Consider the following 17,311-nt stretch of genomic DNA (forward strand, 5'->3'; position numbering starts at 1 on the left):
GCCGACATTGAAGAGTTGTTTTCCATGGCACTTGCTGTGCTGCTTACCTTATCATCTAAATGACTTTCTGTGCAGTTTGAGTGCTGCATTCGTGCGCAGAAGGCAAGTCATTTCATGGTTGTTCCAGATTTGTGAGAAATCCTGTGGCTGGTCACGTTACCAACCATTCAAGGAGTCTTCGTCCAGCGTAGGTGGTGAACATCTTCGTCATATGCATTCTTGGTCATTTTAGTGTGGACGGAGATTGTGTTTGTGTAATAAAATACAGCAGAGTGGACATAACCGCCTTAAAATCAGACAGATGTGCAGCAAATGAAGTCTCCTGCTAACTCACGTCAGGGAGTCGACCCTGGCAGCACCAGCACCAGCCAGGCAATGTGAGAGACCACAGGCTGCAAATCCAAGCCTGCTCCCGTGTGTTGTTAACCAGACGGCCTGACTTGAAGACCCAAATCTCATCATAAAAAGCCATAAAAACAAATCAAATCTCTTAAATGACTGACTGGGTTCTTGTGTACTCGGATTAACTGGCAACTCTCTAAATTGGCACTGCTTGATTACGTGTGTGTAGGTGTGCCAGCCAAGTCACTACCCAGACCACCTCAATAAGGATCGGAGGTGAGACTTCAGACGTAATGCTGATAGCCAAGTGCAGGTTTCAGGCTCCTTAAAGTCTTCACCCCCCAGTTCCAACGCAGTTGATTTTCAGGGTGGCACGTGGTGTGTGGTGGCACTCGGAGCCAAGATTACCAGGAGCGGTGAGCCCAGAGCTGCCATCATCCAACCTTATGGAAAATGCACTGCAATGGGATTGTGGGCTCTGTGTGTCTGTGCCAATGGGAAAAACTGTCAGTTAGAAAATGAACAAGCTGAATTGTTTTAATAATACATTTTATTTATATAGCGCCTTTCCTGTGCTCAAATTTAATATTTGTGAGTATCCTCTAGTAACATGGGCACGACACACATTTAGAAAGCAGCCATTTTCTTGCCCTTAGGGATTTTCCTTTTTTGGCACCGCAGTGACATTAAACCTAAAATCTCCCAAGGCCTCGGCTAACTAAATTAGCAGTCGCTTTGAATCCATCCTTGTTCACATGTTGATGAAACCCATCAGCTTCACAAAATGTCACTTTAATTTGATCCGAGTGTCCTCACAAACGTCCAAATCCTTAGAACTGGGCCGCCCCCACGACTGGGGTTGGATTCCATCCGTCTCTGATATCCTCGTCGGTCACAAGAAACTAACCAGAGGTGTAAACGCAGTGGAACTCTTTGCCTCAAACCAGAATCACGTCACACAACTTCTGGTCGGAAGGGATGTCGGAGCTTTTTTACCTTTGTAACTGCACTGGTTGCCTCTGTTCTGTCCGTGACCCGTGATACTGTAGAGATGTCCTCTCTAATAAACTGCAGACATTTCCTAACACGACTGGTCTGTTTTCTTTCCAAGCCCTCTGAAGTTATTGGTTCTCTTGCACCTTGAGAAGCGACGGTCACTTTTAAAATCCTTGGTCCACACAGCAGACTGCACCTGCTGATCTCATCAAGCAGAGGATATCCGATTACACAACCGGCAATCGCAGGGGATGTCAAATTTCATGACTCCACACTAACGTTCCAGCACAGTATGACATTTCCCAAATATCACGGGCTCGCCTCTTCTCCTGACAGCCGGTGCTGTAAATGCTCTGCAGTGCAGCGAGTTCAGGCTCAGCCTCTGCCCTTTCTGTTCTCCTTTTGACGTCAGACAGATGAGCCTCTCCTCTTTCTTCAGGTCCACAACACCCACTGCCCCTCTTTTCTTGTGGCTGCTACTGCTGGGTGAGCACTCACTGGTTGTCGGCTTTCGCGTACACAGAGCCCACCGAGCAACTTCAGACAAAAATCGAACAGCAGGACGACTCGCGCTCACCGATTAGCTGGGGATGTAAACTGGTGGTCATAGGAGCACACTGGGACTGCCCCAGACTTGCTAAGACCATCTAAATGAAGTCTATGAATGGAAATCACTGGAACAAAAAAAACAAAACCGGTAATGTGGTGGGCCTCAAGATGAAAAGACTTCACTTCTGCATCCTTTGGTAAGAACCGATGTGCCTCACTCCGGGGGTTCATCTCTGGACGTTCCCTTTTGCTGAAGTGTCGGTCTCGTCACATGGAGAATTGTCAGAATTGCTTGGTGCGGCCCCCCGAGTGCATTCATGTGCACAGAATAATTACTTTTTGTATTTTATGTTACTTTTGTGTACTAATATGATTTGCCTTTTTTTTTTTCCATACTATATACTGGCTAGCAGTAAACTGTAATGCTGTGTGGCTCAAGTCTACAAATCTTTAAGATCTTTTGGATTTGTATTATTATTATTATGCGCTAGCCTCTTTGCGGTTGTGCTGCTCACGTATGTACAATTTACTATTTTCCATTACAGCAAGTAATTAACCATATTAAAAAATAGTAAAACGTAATAATTTGAGAGTAAATTATGTTTCATGTTGCATTCAAGTTTTTCGTTGCGTTATACGATTTTGTTCTGTTTGGCTTTGAAATTAACACACAAATACTTTTTAAACTTACACTTTTACTGTAAAATTTCAGTAAAAACAATTTTTTGAATTACATTTTGGTCAATATCGCTTTGAATTTTGATTCTGTGTTTGGACTTTCACCGTAACAACACAACATATAACTGCCCGTGATTGAATTTCATTTCTTTCTCTCTAATAAATAAAACGACTTTTTTGGATGTTTGGCTCTGTGATTTGTGAATTGTCTTTGCCAAAGCTGATCTAACAGGAAACTGTTAACATTTTAATCCTAATGGAATATCAAGATCTCCTTTGTTGTCTAATATTGTTATCCCCTGAAGGTTTACTACATTACCTTTCTTGGATACATCCTTCTTTCTACAGTAATTTGTGCGGTGGAACACTGGACGGTGTTTTCATCTTTTGCACCACCAACTGTTTCAGCACAGTCTATTGATACGCATTTAACCAATTTGCTGTGTAACTGATCAACAATTTTCGTGTTATTTCGTTTGACTTCACCATTTCTCGGTGCTAGGATTGCCTGTGTACTCATTTTTTTCTGTTGATAACCCTTCATGATGAAATTCTTCAATAAGATTTGGACATAATGTCTTCTTTAATTTGGAACTTAAAGTGAGGAAAACGTTAAAATTTATAAGAGCTGAGAGAGCAGGAAGTGTGTCTGTCAAAAGCATTCACACAAATGAGAGGCGAGAGGACCGTGTTTGTGGTTGAAAATGGTTGAGAGGATGGCGCGACTTGAACACATCTCATCGCCAAAGTCTCGACTTGTGGGACTTGAAAAAATCTTCCAAAAAGTCTCATTGCAGGATTTTTTTAATATAATAGAGAGATATGTTATTGTTAAAATACTGTGTGTTAAAAATTCACCCAGCAGGAGCCAACCTTGCCCAGGGCCTGAGCCCACCTGAAGGGACACTCGCACAAGGCCAGCCACCAACCCAACACCCGTCTCTGGGACTGCGCACTCGTGTCCGCGTCGCTTCGACCTCCGCCTGCGTTCGTTTAACAGACTTCACTCTGCCGGGGAACCTGAGCAGAACAGTCGAGACGTTCAGAACATGAATTACATTTATTAGCAGACGCTTCACTATGAAAATGTACTCACGATTTAATTTTACGCAGAAAAGTAAGCCACCTGATTGGGTATGTCTAAATCTGTGTGCGAAATACAGTTACAGTATACAGCTCAATGTATTCCCTTGTGCCACACTTCTTAGGGTAGACGTTTAGTGTGTTTCAAGTCAAAGCCATTTCTTCTCAGTCATGGCACACGCTAATTTGCAACGTAAAACTGTGCTCTGTGAGAGAATAATGTAGAGGTAACAATAGTAAAGTATTTTGGCTTGCAATATATAAGCATTTGTTTTCCGACTTGCTTTATTGCTAGCATGTAAAAGATACCAGAATTGACTTTGGTTAGGTATACAAGACGTTACCAGCTCAGGACAGATCGATTTCAACCCACCATTTACCTGACATCGTGCAAACCACTATACAGATTCTTGAACAAAAACATTTAGAAACTTCAATGGAACCCTCAAATAAACGGAAAAACCATACAAAAATAATATAAACATCAGATAGTCCGGTTGAGCAAGTATGAAGTAATTACGAGTAGGCAAACCACACCGTTACCAGGTATCTATTTGTAAAAACAGTGTAAGTTTATTTAGGATCTGAATACTTTGAGGAAAGAAGCTGCAGAGATGGCGTGTAGTTTGGCTCGTGATAGACGGGCGCCTCCTCTCTGATGGCAGTTTAATGAACAGACGGCTGCTGGGGTGGGTGGCGTCGGCTGCCATCATTCCTGCTCTCTTTTTTGCTCTGGCGATGAACAAATCTTCTAATGTTGAGAGATAACAGTCAGTGATTTCCTCAGCTGAACAAATCGCCCACTGCAACAGACTCTTAGAAAGAGAAGAGACGGAAGGAAACCAAACCGTGATGGAGGAGGTCACAAAACTCTCGATGGTGGTAGTAAGTAAAAATTGAACAACAATCCACCTTGATATGCCAAGCTTCTTAAGCTGGAGAATGAAGACCAGTCTCTGCCTGGCTTTCTTGATGATTGAAGTGATGTGCTTGTCCCATTTTAATTTATTCATGAAAGTAGTCCCCAGGAAAGTAAACGACTGAACTGCAGACACAATCTGGCCATTAATTTGCAAAGGTGCACCGTTAGTGAGTCGTCAGTGGAGGTCAATCCTCATTTCTGCCGTCTTAACAGCATTGACCTCCAAGTTGTTACAAGAGCAACACCGGCCCACCTCTCTTTGATAGGAAGACACGTCATTATTAGAAATGTAATCTGCAAATTTAAGAAACGTCATGAAGGGAACTACTCAAGTGGTTAAGTACATAAAAGACAAATACGTACCTGAGGAAGGTTGATGTCATATGTAGATGTGTAGATTGGACAAATGTCAAGGATAATGGGTAACCCTAAAAGACATAAGAAAAACGAGTGTAATAAAAAGACTTTATCTGATGTGTAAAACGTAGGCATTGATCGACACTCTTTGTAAATTCAGCTGCTGATAAAATTAACTTCTACTCTTTGTTTTCGACTGTCCTGTGCCAGGCTGCTGAGCTGGACGCTCCGCTCCCTGTTCAGTTTTTACTGAGGAGATAATTAAAGACGCAGCGGACGAGCTTTTCTCCTGCCTGATTACTGACTCACACTCATCCTAGTAGATGATGAATTTCTTTCTTTAATTAGGATGTTTCGATTTCTTGCACAGTTCTAAAGTAAAGCATTTTCTTATAAATTTTTAAAACAACTTGTGTGTTCTTGAGGCTTTGCGGTGCCGACAGTGACTTTCAAAATTTTACTGCATCTTTTTTTTCCACTCCCATCAAACCTTTTCAGTGTTCTTTATCGATCTGAAGGTGTTAGAGCAATTCTCTGGCCAGATTTGGCTCAATCACATCCAGTTTCTTTTTTAGACAAGAGAGGCTTTAATGGAAAAACATTATTTTTGAGATTTTCTTTTTTAAATTAATTACTTTGACTTGAAGAAATGATCAGTTACACCTGTCATTTTTAAACATCATTTTACTTCCAGAAGGGGCTCCCTTGCCAGTCTGTTATGCCTCTTCTAATCCTCTGATGGTGTCCCACAGTGGGATGACCAGCACAAGTCTCGGCCCACTTCACATTACAACGTCTCTCCGTCTGAGCGATGTCTCCTGTGTTCTCAGGGGAAAAAACAAATGAGAGAAACGGAAAAGGACTTTAAAAGACGTGTTGTACCCAAACGCTTGGGAGAAAGAGAGGTCGTAGTTGTCTGCCTTTATAGTCTCAAGATAATTACGGCATTTCTTTCTTTAAATAAAGGAGTGGTGTGTATTTTTTCCCACATTTGCTTACCAATGCATGGATCAACTCCACCTTACATATTTCTATATAAGCCATTTAAACAACTTTTTCACTTATTGACAATAAAAAAATGCATCCTCCTAACCTTCTAAATATAAAATTTCTGGCTTTTTTGAAGGAATAAGAATTGAGAAAAAAATGTGTGAGGGGCACAATTGTGTAGCAAATACTTGATTTTGAGTTGTTTCCACCTCAATTACCATTAAGCTGACATTTCTCAGCTAAACATTTACACTACTCAAAAAAATAAAGAGAACACTTACAGTAAATCACACGTCGGATCTCAATGAATGAAGCATTCGAGTGGATAATCTTTACTGACTAATACTGCGTAATTTGTGGAGAACACACTGATGCACTGACACATAGCGTCCTGGAGCTACTCAACTGGATTCGGGTCTGGGAACGAGCGGCCAGTCAACGTCATCAATGCCTTCGTCATCCAGGAATGGCCTACATACTCTGGCCACATGAGACCAGGCCTCGTCCTGCACCAGAAGGAACCCAGGGCCCACTGCACCAGCGTAAGGTCTGACAGTGGCTTGGAGGATTTCATCCCCAGGATACCATTGCCTAGCCTGTAGAGGTCTGTGCGACCCCCCCAAGGAAATGCCTCCCCAGAGCATCCCAGACCCTCCACCAAACCAGTCACGCTGTATAATGTTCATCATGGCATCGGCAGACTCTTTCATTTTTGTCCCATGTGCCGAGTGTGAATCTGCTCTCATCTATGAAGAGAATGGCAGCTCCCCCATTGGCGACCCAATCGAGCTGCACGGTGATGGGCTGTGCGTGCAGGTCTCACTAGAGGACATTGGGCCCTCATGCCACCCTCATGGAGTCAGTTTCTGACAGTTTGGTCAGAAACATGGACACCAGTAGCCAGCTGGAGGAAATTTTGTAGGGCTCTGGCAATGCTCTTCCTGTTCCTCCTCACACAAAGGAGCAGATATCAGTTCTGCTGCTGGGTTGATGCCCTTCTACTGTCCTGTCCAGCTCTCCTTGTGTAGGGGCCCTTCTTCTGGTATTTCCTGTATGTTATGCAGACTGTGCTGGGAGACACAATGCTTCTTATACAGTAGCACGTATGGATGTGCCATCCTGGAGGAGCTGGACTACCTGCATAACCTGAATTGGCTGCATGTACCACCCCATGCGACTAGTAGTGATAAGGACACAAGCAAAACACTAAACAAGAGAAGAATCTGTCAGGAACGATAAGGAGAGAGCAATCGTCTGTGGCCACCATTCCCTTTTTGGGGATTGTCTTGTTGTTGCCTCTCCAGTGGACCTGTTGTCACTTCCATGTGCACCAAAGCAGGTGACGTTGATTCACAATCGATTATGCTTCCTAACTGGACAGACTGATATCTCTGAAGCATTAACTTACTTGGCGTTAGACCAGGGGTCCTCAATCAGGGTCCTGGAGGGCCGCAGTGGCTGCAGGTTTTTGCTCCAACCCAGTTGCTTAATAAGAAGCTCTTATTGCTCAAGTCACACTTCTGCTTCACTTTAGTGGTCTCGCTCAGTAAGATTTTGAACCCTTATTGCTTATTTTAGTCTTAAACAGCTGTAGTCTTGGTTTTTAGTTACTCCTAATTAGTAATAAGATGCAAATGACAAAAGAGACCAGCAGTTCTCCATTGAGCTTGTTACCATTTACACCCCTGCATGTATTTATCTGCACTATTGGGTTTAATTAAATAGCTGGAAGGAAAGTAAAGAGAAAAAAGTGAAGGACTGAGAATTACTCCTCCATTTTAGCCTTCAAATCATTTGGATGATCTCCTTAGGAAGGGGAAGAAAATCTAAAATATGAGAATGACCTGACATAGCAGCGTTAAAACAACTAACAGGCCATGACATTAAATTATTGGCAAGAATTGCTGTCTAATTAAGCAACCGGGTTAGAAGAAAAACCTGCGGCCCTCCAGGACTGTGATTGAGGACCCCTGCGTTAGACTGTGAGGATTAAGTGTTCCCTTAATTTTTTTTGAGCAGTGTACTTCAAATAATATTCTGAGCATGGAAAATATGCATGCTTTAAAAGAAATGTAACATATGAAAAAAAATATATATATATTTTTTTCCCCGAAAGGTTTCCTCTGAATCTGGTATCTTACAGAAATGGTTTATGGTAGAGAAAATTCAATTTCAGAAATGGATTCAGCACATCTAAATCCATAAAGTACATTGATTGGGTCCGAGACAGAAAAAACCTGACCAGGGCCTTTGTGTCGTCAATGGACTTCATCAGGCTTTTGCATGAGGACCACAACAGTTTTATATTTATGGTATACTAATGATACAGTTAAGATATGCTGAGAAAAACTGGGAAATGTGAAAAGTGAAGCTGTAAGTGGCAAAATAGCAATTACCATGGAAGAAGCAAAGATAGGACCTACAGCAAGCAACTTCTGAAAGGGACTGAAGGGTTTACGTACAGACATTTTCATTTCCTTGACAATGTGCAGAAGCAATTAAAAAATGTTAAAATGGTGGAACGAAGGTCAAAGGGTGTTATGTTTAAACTACTGAGGCCACAGATGGAGTTGTGTGTTCAGTTGTGGTCACTGCACTACATTACAAAAAAAAAAAGACAGTAGAGAACAACGGAATACATGTTAATTAGCAACAACAACAGGTCACTAATTAAGAAAAGCGTTAGAATGAAAACCTGCAGCCACTGGGGCCCTCCAGGATGACCTTCCATCCAAGTACGGGCCGGGCCCAAACATGCGGGTGCATTACCTGTTCTGAAGTGCAGGTAGTATTTTTGATAGTTCGGGGCACAGTAAGTCTGCCGGCATCAGTGGAATGGACTGTGTGGACAGACAGCTAAGCTGAAAGATGGAAAAGGAAAACCAATGTGACACGGAGAGGATGTGCAAACTGTACACATGAGGACTAAGGAGCAGAATCTGAATGGGTGAGGTGACCACCCCACCACTATACGACCCGTTGAAGAAATGAATAAAACTGTTACTCCTAACATGACAAAGTAGCGTACCTGTCTGTTATGATTTAATTCTGACGTCAATCTATGCCTAATAAATTGTTACACTGCAAACCTCCTTACTCAGAAACGCTACCATGATTAGCCCGGCTAGATTATAATTAACGCACGCGGTACTTTTAAAAAGTCCGGCGATTTATGGACTTTCACGTTGCAATTACAGTTAGGATTCAACTATCAAATAGCCAAAATGTCACCCTGCAGCATCACCAGAAAAGTCTGCAATTATACATTATTAATATTTTTTAATTAAAAATTTACGGAAATATTACCTTGCATGTGTTTCGGTGGTACTATCTTCTTTAAATTGATAACGTACAATAATTATATGGAAAATACTGGCAGAGTGCGTCCAGAATTCGGCCCGATTCCTGATATAATGCATGGCTGGGGAAAGGAGGGGCTGGCAACCGCATGGCAAACTGAAACGCCTCATAATGTGGACAGATGGCCGATTTGTACGTCGTAACAATTTACTCTCTGTTGAAATTCGAATATCCTGTTAAACCCATTCGTTTCTTTGAGTTTTTAAAAAGCAAACGGTTTTCTTATAAACTCTTTTAACATAATATCGACTCGCGACGGCTACAGGCGCCTGTCGACACAGGTGTAAACAAAAGAAGCGTTACACCCCCAGCCGCACGATTTACAACTACCGACCCAAGTTATGAATGAAGCGCACGTACACAACAAGGCTGCGCATTCCGGTGGGAGGAGCTACCATGTTAACTCTACAAACTGCACGGCTACACACTTTTATACTGCTTAACGACAAAAAACGAGAAAAGAAGTTTAATGCTCAACAGAAAACGAAGAAATGTTAACGGATTTTGCTTACAAGATTAGTAAAACGGCGCTCTTACAGAGAACACGTAACGCGTTCGCGCCATTTCTACTTCGCTGTGTCTAACAATAGAATTGTTTGTTTAATATTAGTAACTACACTGACTTGTGGATGGTGTAGTTTTTAAGCAGAATTTCTTTACGTTGAAATGCTTTACGGGAGTAGGTGAATCAAACTACGTCTCCCGTCATACACTTCGATTTAAACCACGCCTTACTGCTTTCCGATTGGCAATATTTACGTTTAAACAGGTACGTTATATTCCATATATGGCGCTCAGGCGTTGTTAGCCTGGTGTAGGCGGTGCTATGCAAATAATATGATAATATCCAGCTGTATGCAGAAGTCGTAGTAGGACATGCGCAGTAGTCTATTTAGAAAACGGTAAGGATTCAAAGTTTTTTGTTTGGTAAGTGTTGTTTTCTGTATTTATTACGTGTTTTTTCTTACTTTTACAAGTGTTCGGCAGTATATAGGGCAGCTGAGTTTTGCGTAAGATTCCTTCGACTGGAGGCACTAAGTCACACGCGGAGAGACTTAATCCAGATCGGTAAGGTGATCATTTACGCACAACAATGGGAGAACGTGTGGAGCGTGGCGTGGTAGTAAAAAATAAAATCGTATCAAGAACACACTCGACGTAAAAACCTCATGAATTTTCTCGTTTCTGTGTTCTAATTAGAAAGTCCGAATTGACTTGCTGTCAAGAAATAAGTTACTGTAAGGCCATTCGTCTTAAAAGTAGATGCACTTAAGCAGTGGCGCACGCTGCCTACTAACGCTCTCTTAAGGGAAAAGCACCTCCCCACTTTTGTTTGAGATGCTCTGTCTGTAATTTTCGCTTCTCCCTCGTGGAGATGGGCGATCGCGAATTTAGCATAGAATGCATTTTGAGCGGTGAACTGATTTTATACTACGAGATCGCGGTTTTCAAAACTTGCGGCAGCTTTTCGTCGTTTGCGTTTATAACGATGGCGTCAGACTGATGTTCAGCGAGGGGGCAGTGACAGTAAATCAGTCCGCTGCGAGTGAGACGAACAGATTATCTTTGCGTTTGTTTTAAATACTCGGTGGAAATCGAAACTGATGATTTGTTTGCCAAATAATGAACATTTCAGTCGCACGGGTTTTTTCAGTCGAAGCATCGAGGTTTCATTTTGTACGACGCATGTGAACCTCGTTTGCACTTTTTCTGGAAAGGTTAATCGGGGATTTAGAATTACCCTCTCGGCTTTCTCCGTCACGTTTGCCAGTTGGTGCTCAGTGTGCTTTCCGACGTGTCTTAATTTGTCTCCAGTGACCGAAACTGGGTTATGTTGTGTCTGGCGCTGCAGAAAATGTCGTTTTTGTTGGCGGTAGGAGGAAGAAATAGGTCAGATGTGTCTTGTAGCAGAAGAATACTCCGAAGTCCCCTGCATTCTCGTTCAGGCGATCCAAATGGAAAGTCGAGTACGCCGAGCAGCTGGCCGTGCTGGCTACCAGTCTGCTGGGTGCCCGCCCCTTTCTTTTATTAAAGACCGCGGAAAGTTAAAAAGGGTCGACGGATTTCGTGTCTGCCGGCTGCTCCCTGCAGCTTGTTTGCTCAGCTTTGTTACGAGAATGCCGGTTGGGCGATGATGTTCAACGGTCTGTCGGTGTCTTCTCTCTCTCTCTAGCTTCTCTCGGTGGAGAGATGTTCGGCTTTCATAAATCCAAGATCTACAGGAGCCACGAGGGCTGCTGCATCTGCAAGACCAAGTCGTCCAGCTCCCGCTTCACGGACAGCAGGAGATACCAGGAAAACTTCCGGCTCTGTTTTGGGTAAGCGACGCTCTCGACTCCCCGTTCCCATTCGGTGCTCGTTAGTGCTTGATGTCGGGGTTTTATACTTTAAAGTTGCTTCTTTTTTTCTTCTTCGAGCAAGTGTGATTTTTGTGCCGCATTATCATGACGTTTACTTATCTTTTTCTTTCAAACCGGAGTGACTTATAAATAAAAACCTTCAACTGTTTGTTTTAGTTTGTGATACAATATCAGTTGTATCCTCACCTGTGACTTGGGGCTGAAACTTTGGGCTTTCCAGGCCAATCTAAGTTTATCCTAGCCACACAGGCCTTACTTTTTTATGTTGGGCAGATAATCAAGTAAGAATTTGACAAAAAATCTGCACATATCAGAATCATTTGTATTTGTCACTTTGGAGCTGCTTATGACAAAACATATCAGAAGTTGAACAACCTGCATTATAAACAGTTGGAGGATGCAATTATGTAGGAGATGTGGCAAATTGAATGTTGCGTTTGTTGTGTACACACACACCTTCATATATGAAAGTAAGACCTCTACTATTCCTACTAGATAGATGGGCACGTGCCAGAACCACACTGAAGACTCCCAAGTCTTACAGATTTTCACTTTGTGACTTTTTTGTTTGTTTGGTGGCATTCTTGAAGGAAAGCACATGGACAAGAAATTCAGTAGTAGTATTGAGGAGTTCTATACACATGGATTTAGTCTGTCGTTTTCCTGTACGTTTATTGTTAGCATTGTTGTTTAACTTCCAGATTCCCAGAGTTTAATCTGTGCACTGCTGCACATGATATGATTTGATGTGTTGTGTGAGAGTCAGTGATTCACAGAGTACACTGCGCACACACAGGCTTTCTTGTGACACTCGCCTTGGAAATGTGCATTCTAATAAGAAACAGTTGGGTGCACAGATGGGTGTTTGAAGGCACGGTGGCATTTTGTGTTTCTCAGAGTGATGTCTGGAGAGAACTGCTGCTGTTTGAACATTTCGTGATGTGTGCAGTAAGACAGTCTGTTTTACGCTTAAAAAACATTATTTTATTGAAAATATGGTCTTTTTTTTTTTTTTTGCTATTCTTATGGGTGTTTATTATGCCGCGAGGCTGCAAAAGGCTGTTTGTACACAACTGGATAAGGGGTGTGCGCAGACTTATTTTTTCTGATTTCTTTTCGGTGTGTGGGTGTTTTTTTTTTGTTTTTTTTTTTTAGAAATTTTAAGAATATTGCAATTGGTGTTGGTGGAATAGAACTTAATTTGGTTTATTTCAGGTTTTACAAATTCATTGTGTTTAAGGTAACTGAGCACATCTCCTATATTTTGGTGTAAAGAATGATGGGACAGTTGTATGTCAGGATTCATTTGCAGACATTTCCATATGAAGGAAGCAATAAAGTGCATAACGGGTACAGTATCTCTATTATATAGTGCCTTTCACATCTATCTGTTGGCCTATCTATCTCAGATGAAAACCAATATTTATGTATTTTTATTTTTTTGTTTGGAGACTGTTGTACAGCCTTGCTTGGAATGATAACTATTTGGATAATGCTTACTGCTGATGATAGTTTAAGATAGAACAGTTTTTCTGCATAAATTAAAGCAGATTAATCTAATTTTAGAGTTGGGGAAGCCTGGAGCCAGACCTGGCAGCCTAGAGCAGTTTGTGGAAAGCAACTCTGAATGGACCACCAGTCCAGTGTGAATGGACCATGGGTCTTGAATACCTGCAGTACTTTCTTGTACTTCTCCGGTGTAATGTCACTTTGTCTTTTGGCAGCTTGATGGAAGATCGCACTGGAGATATCTGCAATGCTTGTGTGCTGCTAGTGAAACGGTGGAAAAAACTTCCTCTTGGCTCCAAAAAGAACTGGAACCATGTAAGTTGTCTTTGCACTGTACTCTGCTTCTGAGTTAGCCTTTGATAGAACAGTCATTGAGTTGTGGCCGGGTCTGTGCTTTTTGAGGTGGCGATTGTTGCCACTTATGACAGTAACAACAATTCTCTCATATTTTCAGAAAACACTTAAAGCTGGCATTACTTAGAATTTGTCCTGTTTCAACAGCCTTTTCAATCAATTTTTTGTCAACATTAATGTGTTTTGTTCCTAATTGCCCAGTATATTTATGTTTCATTTATAAGATGTATAGCTGGCATATTAACTGTTTCTTAGGTCAAGTTATATTCAGCTGGTTTGGCTAAGATATACTGACAAAAATAAGGCCATCCTGTGCTATAGCAATATATTCACATATTTGTCCAGGTTTGTGGATTTAAAATGGTTTTTATTTATTTATTTTTAAGTAGCTCTAAAAATAAGGCCAAATTGTGCACTGAACATTTAGCGTGTATTGTTGAACTTCAAGTCAGGAAATTTTGATTCAGATGTCCTTTATTTCTTTGCCCTTTTAACTGGTTTAAAAGTGATAACGTGCTCTATACTCCCAAGAATGAACTATTTGTATTTAATAAGATGTTTGTTTGCTCTCTTATAGGTTGTAGATGCGCGAGCTGGACCAGGGTTCAAATTGACAAAGCCCAAAAAGATAAAAATTGTGGATGGCAAAAAGAAAAGTAAGCTTGCAAAACTGCACAAGTTGAAAAGGCAAAGTGAGTAATTCTGACTTTGTGCAGAAGTGTGTGTTGAATACTACAGTGTGTTAAATGTTTCTGCTTTACTTCTAGATTCTGATGCCCACAGCACAACATCTAGTGCTTCTCCTTCACAGTCCCCAAGTTACAGCAACCACTCAGATGAAGGGTCAGACATCGAGTCCAAACGAAGACATTCATCCCCTGCAGTTCTTTCCTTCATTGATCTTACTTACTGGAAAAGGTGACGGTCCTTCTATATTATCATCCGTGAACACCTTAAGTAGTACGATGTAGTACTTGCAATGGCATGTCATGCGTTAGCAAAGAAACGAACGGTACAGGTTCATTTCTGGGGCTCATAGTATATAGATTTAGGAGACAAAATTCATTATTTCTAAATACAACGTTTGACTTTGAAGTGGATAAAATATTGACAAATCAAGTTTGCTAAAAACCCAGCCTATGTAATGCTTAGAGATGAATAACATGCTGTGAAAGGCTTACTTGAGTGTTTGGTGTCCAGCAGATTATATGATTTAGTGGATTCTTACATTTTTAATTGGCACGGTATTTTTGGGTATAGTAAGCATGCTTGAAAATCACAAGTTTTAATTTTTATTTTGCAAGAAACAATGAAACACACAAGTAGTTCTGAACTTTTGTAAAACCACTCTATTTTTTTGTTTCTCTCTGCCTCAGGACAATTTATCCAAGGGCTTATTTATTTTATTTTCTATTGCAGGCAAAAGGTGTGTTGTGGAATTATTTACAAAGGCCGTTTTGGCGAGGTCATGATTGATTCCCGTATGTTCAAACCTTGCTGCAGTGCAAAAAAGTCAACAACCCTCTCTCAGCCTCCCCCACCGTCACTGCAGGAATTGAAGGAGGAGTGGTAAGGGGTCTCGGATGCTATATTGCGCTCTCAGGATATACCCTGGGTACACTTACTTTTGTCTCCAGTGGCAGACTCTCATTCTTGTTTGTATAATTCCTGTCGTCGTCCACCTTATTAAAAACAAACAAACAAAAAAAGGTAAATCATTCAGGCACACAAGCTATGAAACCATAAAGTTGTGCATCTTTACAGGAAATTGATTTTTTCAGCATCTCTTTCTGAGAAGAAAATGCTGTTTTTAATTTTCTAAAAACAATGGGCATTAGCAAGATATTAACATCAGGAAACCTAAAAGTACTTTTTTTTTTATTTTTTTTTTTTTATATATTACATTTTGTTTATTACATTTAAGGACTGTACATATTTTTTCTTATTGACATGTACAACATATGTAAATAAAGCAACTAGATTTTATTTTGTTAAACTTTGAGTATTTACTGCTAGTTCTATATATGCTACTCAGAAAACGTTCCCACTGTGCATAAAATTGGAGCATAATGGCCTTGTGAAAATGATCGGCACCCAGAGGTGCTCACAGTGTGCTGTTCTGGAGGGACACCAGTTTTGTTTTCGTCATTTGATGCCTTTGGGGGGGGGGGCGGGTTGGGGGGGTTTGGGGATGGAACAGTAAATGTAAAAAATTTTGCCTTGTCAAAATGTTTGTCCTTTTATTTACACATTAGTTGCAATACAATTGTGTAAGAAGTTGAATACGGGTTAGTATGAAATAGAATTGTGAAGATATTATTTGGTTTTTTTTTTTTCTTTCTTCACAAAATGTATTTTTGATAAATCTGAACTCTGGAACAAATGTAACTATTGAGCAAGAGGTGCAGTGAACGTTTACTACGGCAATAACTGTACTACTTATGTCATGGGTGCCGGGTACTGTTTAAGCTTTAATAGATCTTGTGATGTGTTGCCTCCCTAAAAATGTAAGCTGTGAACCCCGCGGCGGACCACTCAGTTAGTTAGTTGGTCTTTTGTTAACTTTTTTTTTTTTTTTTTTTTTTTTGGTGCAAAAGGACTTAAAAGAAGAAAATCGACCATGAATTCATTTTCCATGTTGTATGCCTGTCTGAAAGACCTTTACAAGTTTAATCCATTGATTTGTGAAAATATGAAGGGTTTTCAGTGAAACCTAAACTATTATCTAATAAAAGTTCATCTTCTGAACTTCCTCAGACTGTCTTACCACCTTTTGTAGCGGTGGAGTATCGTTTGAGGGGAAAAAATGTCCGCCCCTTAAATGATCAAATCAGTTTCTTGACTTTTTAAAATGCTCTTATTGGTAACATACATCTACTGTGCTTCAAAGCGTAAACGTAACTTGTAGTCGTCTCCACCTATGCAACAATGGCATACAGTCCCCAGTCTTGCTTTTGAATAAAATTACCTTTTAAAATCCATAAATGTATGTCTTCAGTGCCTTCTCTATTAATCCTAGTATAAAAGCTGAAAATTAGAGTATTTCCAAACTTCTGTAGCTCCTGGCCATTTTATTCATTGTCGGCAAATACAGATGCGCTTGTTCTTTTTGCTTGTAAACTCTGCAGGAGAACTCGCTGACATCCTCCCCTGGTTTATTTATAAGTTCAGCGCGTTTAACCAAGTAATAATTTAAATTCGCTAACTTTATTTCTACTTAATATGTCAGTTTTAAGTTTACTGGCAATTTTTGAAGACCCCCGTCCTCCACTAGTGCTCTTATTAACTACAGCAGGCCCTCGGACCACATTTTGTAGTGTTGCTCAGAAACGTGATTTTTGGACGATGTTTATTCCACTGATGCCGATTAGGGGCCGGATGTGTTCTGGCTGTTCAAACGAGACTTGTCATGAAGGTCGTCACAGTATGCCGTAGAGTTACGTCAAGAACAAGGACTTCTTAGTTAATGCTCTTTTAGTTCGTTTTTTTTTTTTTTTCCAGTGTTCAGATTTTGGATGGAAATATTTTAAAAAGTAGCCAAAATAGAATGATTAAATCTCAGGATACTGTACCATTACATATCTTTTAAATGAACAAACAGTTAAATGAGCTTGCGCTTGTTTGTTTCTTTTTGTAATCTTTCCTACATTGCCACCGCTGTCACATTAGTTTCTTGTCTTTTACTGTTGGGTTATTTTGTCTCAAGTGTGTTTTTTCTTTCTCTTTTATTTTATTTTATTTTTTTTTTTGAAAGAACAAAAATAATTTGGACCATAAATCTTTGTTGTTTTTTAATGAATTTGTTGTTATC

General features: G+C 40.7%; 1 protein-coding gene across 2 annotated transcripts; it reads left to right on the top strand.

Moving 5' to 3' along the window:
• The first annotated feature begins 10,109 nt into the window (after positions 1-10,109).
• Positions 10,110-15,314, top strand: sinhcafl (SIN3-HDAC complex associated factor, like). 2 transcript variants are annotated; one of them, XM_028793755.2, is made up of 6 exons: positions 10,110-10,204; positions 11,451-11,595; positions 13,362-13,461; positions 14,078-14,156; positions 14,268-14,418; positions 14,920-15,314. In XM_028793755.2, the coding sequence occupies exons 2-6, from the start codon at positions 11,468-11,470 to the stop codon at positions 15,071-15,073; spliced, it is 612 nt and encodes a 203-aa protein (XP_028649588.1). In that variant the 5' UTR covers positions 10,110-10,204; positions 11,451-11,467; the 3' UTR covers positions 15,074-15,314. The 2 variants fall into 2 exon arrangements, with proteins under 2 accessions (XP_028649588.1, XP_028649586.1); XM_028793753.2 differs by having other exon boundaries at positions 10,111-10,204; positions 14,078-14,192.
• The last annotated feature ends 1,997 nt before the right edge of the window (positions 15,315-17,311 follow it).

This window comes from Erpetoichthys calabaricus, chromosome 2 (assembly GCF_900747795.2).
Source record: "Erpetoichthys calabaricus chromosome 2, fErpCal1.3, whole genome shotgun sequence".
Classification (NCBI taxonomy): domain Eukaryota; kingdom Metazoa; phylum Chordata; class Cladistia; order Polypteriformes; family Polypteridae; genus Erpetoichthys; species Erpetoichthys calabaricus.